Genomic DNA, 7706 nt, shown 5'->3' with positions numbered 1-7706 from the left:
CATAACTTTTATCTTTTATCAATCTAAGTGATGAGATGAGGATATAAACACAGATGATGTTTACATTTATTATTATCCATAAAATTAAATTAAGTTTTCATTTGATGACAAGTAGGAAATATTATTGGAGTTTTCCCAAATGTATTTCAATATCATGAAAATCAAAGTTCACTTTTTTGTTTTTGCCAGAAAAATCCAGTTTACATAATTATCCACATGAGATTGACCAAACAAAACAAATAAAATGTATCTTATAAAGGATGTATCATTTCTTACCAGTGAGGGACCCCTACCAGATGTAGTCAATTAACATTTATAAATTCAATGATTAGTATCTGATAATTTTATGATCCAAATGTGTGCCTTATGAATACTATGCTGCTTCCATTGTTAAGCAACAAAATAGAGACTATCCATTCAAGTATTTGACAACACTTATTTCAATCTTATATATTTTCTCAGATATTTCTACTATATTTGCATATTTTGCAATTTGTTGTTACTTTTAAGTGCAACATATGGTGAGTTTAATACATGATGTTTCCACTCAAAGCAATGTAGACAACAACTATGAAATAATTTTAAATAGTCTGAGTTTTAAATAATGCAAATATTTGTGGTTTTCTGCTCCCACATTAATTGGCTTGTCTACTTTGGAGCATCAAAAACTATATGATATAATCAGAACCAAAGAGACTAATAGTTCTAAAAAGGAAAATTCTTGAAGATGTAAAATTACTTCTGCAGTAAGACAAAATACTCTGGTGCAGGACAGAAGAATTTCAATGACATTTGATAGACCCAAAGACTCAAGCTCCTGGCTGTCCTCCATCCTCGAGACGCTGGAGCAGCCCAGACAATACTAACTAGGTGGGAAAGATATAAAAAGTAAAGTGAAGTTTTCATACCATTGCTATACAGAGATGAGAGTTTAAGTCTTGTCATAGGAATTGACTTTGGAGAATACACCAAGATCTCAGCTGGAAGCTCTGGAGGGCTAAAGACTGACCAGGATAGCAATAAACCTTGACTAAGAAGAATGACTGTTTAGAACAAATTCACTTTATTAGACACTATACTATTAAGTTAATGGGGAAAGGGGGTAGAATATTTCTTAAGGAGATAGTATCATCTGTATCACGGACTTTTTAGCATAAATATTCAGTATTCAATAAAAAATTACTACACATGCACACACACATCACAGATACAACCTAAAGGGGGAAAAAAAACAAATGATTCACAGATGGTCCAGATATTAGAATTAGCTGACAGTGATATTCAAGAAGAATGACTTCTTGAAATTTAAAAAGGGATATTAAATCTAGGACTGAGAATTATAATATCTGAAATGAAAAGCTATGTAATTGTGGTAAAGGACAATAAAAGTAGTTTTGTAAAGGATTTTAAATGTTTATAAAATGTAAATTCCTAACAACAATAAAATTGGGAAGAAAGGTAATTGGATTTAAAGAATTATAACGTTCTAAGTATTATTGTGGAAGTGGAAAATTAATCTTTTGATTTGGAAAGTTACAAATCAAAGATGAAGGCTATAATTTCTAGAATAATCAATAAAGTAATTTTTAAAACATAATTAATGGAAAATAACGATTAGAATAATCAAAAAGAAACAAAACACGAGAAAGAAATGGAAAACACTTAGATGGGAATGTAAACAGAAAGACATCAAATACTATATTCAGTTGTGTGAAGTAATACAACTAAAAAAACAAATGTCAGACTAGATTTAAGAAAAGCCTATATATGTTTACTTTCAACCTTTCAGAGAGAGAGAGAAGGTGTACAATGGAAACACTTGCCGGAGTAACATTAGGGTCCCTATACTTACAACAGAAGTGCTGTGGTTAAGTACTTGAATACTAACGGAAAAGTCTACAATTCAAACCCACTGCATTCAAGAAAGACATAGCGGTCTGATTCCATAAAGATTATAGCCTCAGCCTTGGAAACCCTCTGGGGTAGATGCAGTAGATGTTTTCTGTCTGTCTGTTTGCTTGCTTGCTATATGCGGCAATAGGAGAATTGTCATCGTCAGATACTGAGTAGACCTAGAAATATATTTTGGTGTATAAAAAAAGATACACTGCTAAAATAATGGTGAGATCCTCTTTTATTAGATGGTGGTAGGTCATTGGATATTTATATAGGAAAAATTGATCCGAATTTATTTTTATGAACAATTTATTATTAGGTGGACTATAGCTCTAAATGTGAAGAGTAATCTAAATACAAATATTAAATAGAACACAAGATTGTCCATAAATTTAAAATATTGACAAGTTAGAGTGTATTAAAATGATGTTTCTTCATCAAAGTATACCATAAACCATAAAGTCCAACCCTTGGACTCAATGCCAACTCACAGTGACCCTGTAGGGCAGAGTAGAACTAGCCCCACAGGAATTCCAGGCTGTGATCTTTAAGGACCCATATCTTTCTCCCAGGGAGTAAGTTAACAACCTTTCAGTTAGTGACTGAGAGGTTGAGCATTGCACCACTAGCTCTTCCAAAACGCCTTCCATCAGACACCATGAGAGAGAGAGAGAGAGCTACAGTGCGTACTATAGAGTGGACGATGATATTTACAGTATGTACATCTGAAAAAGGATTCTATCTAGAACATTTAAGGAAATTCTGTAGAATAAGAAAAAAGGCAATATTCACTCCCAAAGAGCAAAATGGACAAAAAACCTGAACAAGTGTACACAAGAGTGTATATGAATGGCCTATTCCTAGGTGTAAATGTGCTCAATTTCATTATCTGTGTAGTGAAACTTAACATCACAGTATAACCACCACACACTCCAGTGTCTAAAGTGAAAAAGATAATATCAAATGTTAACAAATACATGGAGCAACTGGTATTAGTACAACTACTTTTGAAGCGGCTCCACAGTATCTGCTAAAGCTAAGTATATGTGTGCAACTTAATGCACAGAATTCCTCTCCTAAGAAAACATCTACTATAAGCATAAAAATGGCTACCAAGAGAAATGTACAAGTATATTCATAGAAACACTACTCATAATCTCCCCCAAAGTTCCCAAGTCCATCAACTAGAGACTGATAAGTTGCAGTATATTTGTACAATAGAGTAACATAGCCAATTAGAGTGAAACTACACACAGGATATGAATTTTACAGACATAATGTTGCTTGAAAGACTATAGGCACACAAAAAAACTCTAAAACTCAATGTGTATGAAAGTTAAAAAGCTATTATCATAAAAATCAGAATAGTGCTTACTTTTGAGGGAGGGGAGGCAGTGACCTGCGATAGCAGGAAGGGGGTTCTTGGGTTATATTCTTTGTTTGATTATTAAAACTAGATTCTGCTTATACAAATGTGTTCACTTGATGCAAAGCCACTGAGTCGTGCCTCTTCTGAGTCCATTCTGTGCCTCAGTGTATAAAAAAGAAAAACCCAAACATACTGCCATCAGTCATCCACAGACATGGGAGCAGACAGGCTCATCTTTCCCCCTGGGAGCAGCTGGCGAATTTGAATGTCAACACTTAGCAGTTCATTAACAAAACACAGCACCACCAGGGCTCTTTAATAATATTTAATTTTTCTACATTAATTATCTTTGTTTCTTGGCGATAATCTAACAAGAGCACACACCATGTAATTTCTTTATGCATTCATAAAGTGCATTTTGGGAGAATACAGTATATCATTTTAGTTTATTCTCACTCAGAAAATATTTGTTTCGATCTTCCGATAGTTACAAAGTGGAAATATTATGGGGGACACTTCTGTGACTCAAAATAATTTTGACTGATACTAGATTTAAAGTTTGGAAAATGAAATGGCAACTACTGTGCGCAATAGTGGAAAATAAATGAAAAGGACGCCTGGTGGCGCTGCAGGCTAAGAGTGTGCATAATAGAGCCTGGATGCTGGAGACGCCATTAAGCTGGCAATCAGAACTCTGAACGCTCAGTAGAAGAAGAAAGCATTTTAGATAAGGTCTAGGGACATAGATCGTCAGCGAGGGCATACCAGTGCAAATCAGAATCAGAAATAACTAATTCGAGGTCATTTAATCAAATCCTTTGGATTAATTGTATCCGGAGCTGAAGGAACTGCTCTGGACCAGGACTGAACAATGGAGACTCCGCTAGCAAAAACGCTGCAGAAAAGGCAAGTTACCTTTCTTGTTATAGTGTTGCTTTGGTGGGAGGCTGATGCTGAGGCAATTAAATATTCCATGCCAGAAGAAACTGAGAGTGGCTCCTTTGTGGGCAACCTGGAGAAAGACCTGGGGCTGGGGTTGGGGGAACTGGCCACTCGGGGCGCGAAAATCCATTACAAAGGAAACAAACAGCTCTTGGAGCTCGATCTAAAGTCCGGGAATTTGCTTCTATATGAAACACTAGACCGGGAGTCTCTGTGCGGGGCCACCGAGCCCTGTATACTGCATTTTCAGCTATTACTGGAAAACCCGGTGCAGTTTATTCTACTTGAATTGCAGCTCCAAGATATCAATGACCATTCCCCGGAGTTCCTAGAAAGAGAAATGCTCCTTAAAATCCCCGAGAGCATCCAGCCAGGCACTGCGTTTCCTTTGAAGGTAGCTCAGGACTCTGACATAGGGAGCAACGCTGTTCAGGACTACACCATTCTCCCCAACTCCCTTTTTCGTGTTCTCACGCATGACCGGGGTGATGGCAGAAAATACCCAGAGCTGGTGCTGGACCGAGTATTGGATCGGGAGGAAGAAAAGGAACACAGTTTAACCCTCCTGGCGCTGGATGGAGGGACTCCGCCCAGGTCGGGGACCATCACAGTCCGCATTGAAGTCTTGGACATCAATGACAACGCCCCCGAATTTTCGCAGTCACTCTATGAGGTACGGGTGCTAGAGAGCAGCCCCCTTGGGTCTTTAATTGTCCCTGTCTCCGCCCGAGACTTAGATGGAGGAATTTACGGAACTGTAAGCTATGCTCTCTTCCAAGGGGATGAAGCCACTCAACCTTTTGTAATAGAGGAAGCTACAGGAGAAATTCGACTGAAAAGAATGTTGGATTTCGAGACAATTCCATATTATAACGTGGAAATCGTAGCTACTGATGGCGGCGGACTTTCAGGAAAATGCATTGTGGCTGTAGAAGTGGTGGATGTGAATGACAACGCCCCTGAGCTCACCATGTCTACGCTCACCAGCCCTACTCCAGAGAACGCCCCGGAAACGGTGGTTGCGGTTTTTAGTGTATCAGATCCAGACTCTGGAGACAATGGAAGGATGATTTGCTCCATCCAGGACGACCTCCCCTTTCTCCTGAAACCCACCTTCACGAACTTTTACATGCTAGTCACCAATAGCCCACTGGACAGAGAGGCCAGAGCAGAGTACAACGTCACCATCACCGTCACCGACTTGGGGTCCCCCAGGCTGAAAACCGAGCACACCATCAGGGTGCTGGTCTCCGACGTCAATGACAACGCGCCCACCTTCACCCAAACCTCCTACACGCTGTTCGTCCGCGAGAACAACAGCCCCGGCCTGCACCTGGGCACAGTCAGCGCCACCGACAGAGACGCGGGCACCAACGCCCAAGTCACCTACTCCCTGCTGCCGCCCCGAGACCCGCACCTGCCGCTCGCCTCGCTGGTGGCCATCCACGCCGACCGCGGGCACCTGTTCGCGCTGCGGGCGCTGGACTTCGAGGCCCTGCGCGCCTTCGAGGTCCGCGTGGGCGCGGCGGACGCGGGCTCCCCGGCGCTGAGCAGCGAGGCGCTGGTGCGCGTGGAGGTGCTGGACGACAACGACCACGCGCCCCTGGTGCTGTACCCGCCGCCGCCCAACGGCTCGGCGCCCTGCCCAGAGCTGGTGCCCAGGGCGGCCGAGGCGGGCTACCTGGTGAGCAAGGTGGTGGCAGTGGACGGCGACGCGGGCCAGAACGCCTGGCTGTCCTACCAGCTGCTCAAGGCCACGGAGCCCGGGCTGTTCCGCGTGTGGGCGCACAATGGCGAGGTGCGCACCGCCAGGCCGCTGAGCGAGCGCGACGCGGCGCAGCACAGGCTCCTGGTGCTGGTCCAGGACAATGGCGAGCCGGCGCTGTCGGCCAGCGTCACGCTGCACGTGCTGCTGGTGGACGGCTTCTCGCAGCCCTACGTGGCGCGGCCCGAGGGCGCCCGCGACCAGGCGCAGGCCGACGGGCTCACGGTCTACCTGGTCATTGCGTTGGCCTCGGTGTCTTCGCTCTTCCTCTGCTCTGTGCTCCTGTTTGTGGCTGTGAGACTGTGCGGGAGGAGGAGTGCTGCAGCCGAGTGTCGCTACCCGGTGCCTGAGGGCTACTTTCCAGGCCATTTGGCGGGCAGCAGCAACACTGCGACCCTGTCCCATAGTTATCAGTATGAGATATGTCTGTCAGGAGACTCTGGAACAAGTGACTTCAAATTTCTGAAGCCGATTATCCCGAATCTTCCACCTCCAAGCACTAGCAAAGAAATGGATAATAATGCCACATTCCGGAAGGGCTTTGAAATCAACTAGGCATCTGATTGTGAGAAAATATGTTCTGGATTTTATTCTTTCCTATAGAGAGAGTTTGAGAATGTCAAAGAGAAAAATGTATCTTCTGGCATAGACTTTGGTTTTTTTCCTTGTAATGGATTTTTCCATTGAATTGTAGTTCAATGAAAACAAAACGATTCTTCTTTGTTTGCATTGATTTGATAGTAAAATAGTTACTAAGACAACTTTATGCATACCATTGTCTTTCAGGCTCCTTTTCTTCTGCGTTTTAGTTTGCCATGAATTGTCTTAATAAAGTGAAATGCACTTCCTTCAGTGTTCTACAAGTTGTTTTTCACTCCTATTTCTTCAAAATGTAAACATATTTCATCAGAAAGTACTCTGATGAAAAGTAACAGATTTGCTCTTCTTTCCCACCTTGATCTTCATTGGGTAGCATTTTAAAAACAACTGTTTATTAAATTATAATATACATACAGAAAAGTGACCAAATCCTGATGTTCAGCTCCATGTATGTGTGCAAAGTCGGCAGACTTGGCAGCAGGGGTGTGATGGAGAGAGCGAATCACCGCTCCAGATTCTCCACAGCTCGCCTCTTCCTGGTCAGTACAGACCCAAAATAATAGAGATGCTCACTACTAAAATCATGGGTTGGTTGTGCCTAATTTAGAATTTATATAAATAGAACAGCAGAGCATGAACTGATTTGTGTTTGTCTTCTTCTACATATAACATTTTTAAAATTTACCCATAACCCTATTTTGAACTGTAGTGCTTTCTCTCTCAGTGCTATACGGAATTCCCAATATATGTGTATGCCACAGTTTATAATTCATCCCATTGTCATTAGATGTTTGCATTGGTGCAATATTTGGCTATTATGAACAGTGCTGCTCTGCTCCGTCTTGTCTTTGGACAAACACAGGTGCGGATTTCTGGACTGAATGCTTTCAGAAAGTAGGGGAAATTCTATGATCTTAACTTTACTTTGAAAGTAGTGAAAACAAAGTGAATTTTCATTGTAACTAACAAAGAAGTACCATTCAGTCCCATTAGCCTGGAGATGGTGAGATAGGAGGTGTCTTTGGACATTGTTGTTGTTTGGACGGTGTTCTTGTTTTTATTTCAGCTTGACCTGTCATCTTGTCATCATGCCATACCTAAATTAGAGTGACAAATCAGTAAATACTATACCTA

General features: G+C 41.8%; 1 protein-coding gene across 1 annotated transcript; it reads left to right on the top strand.

Annotated features, from left to right (window-relative positions):
- Positions 1 to 3970: 3970 nt before the first annotated feature.
- On the top strand, positions 3971 to 6819 carry LOC101654540 (protocadherin beta-5). The gene has a single exon (XM_013004665.2). The coding sequence runs from the start codon at positions 4137 to 4139 to the stop codon at positions 6525 to 6527; it is 2391 nt and encodes a 796-aa protein (XP_012860119.2). The 5' UTR covers positions 3971 to 4136; the 3' UTR covers positions 6528 to 6819.
- Positions 6820 to 7706: the final 887 nt, after the last annotated feature.

The sequence above is a fragment of the Echinops telfairi genome, unplaced genomic scaffold (assembly GCF_000313985.2).
Source record: "Echinops telfairi isolate 266 unplaced genomic scaffold, ASM31398v2 ScPeMD7_7469;HRSCAF=8507_0, whole genome shotgun sequence".
Lineage (NCBI taxonomy): Eukaryota > Metazoa > Chordata > Mammalia > Afrosoricida > Tenrecidae > Echinops > Echinops telfairi.
Note: the sequence above shows the minus strand (reverse complement) of the source record. Positions and strands in the feature narration are given on the sequence as shown.

Bases quoted from the DNA above. Each gene is read 5' to 3' on its own strand.
- LOC101654540 (XM_013004665.2), top strand. From the start codon at position 4,137: ATGGAGACTCCGCTAGCAAAAACGCTGCAGAAAAGGCAAGTTACCTTT.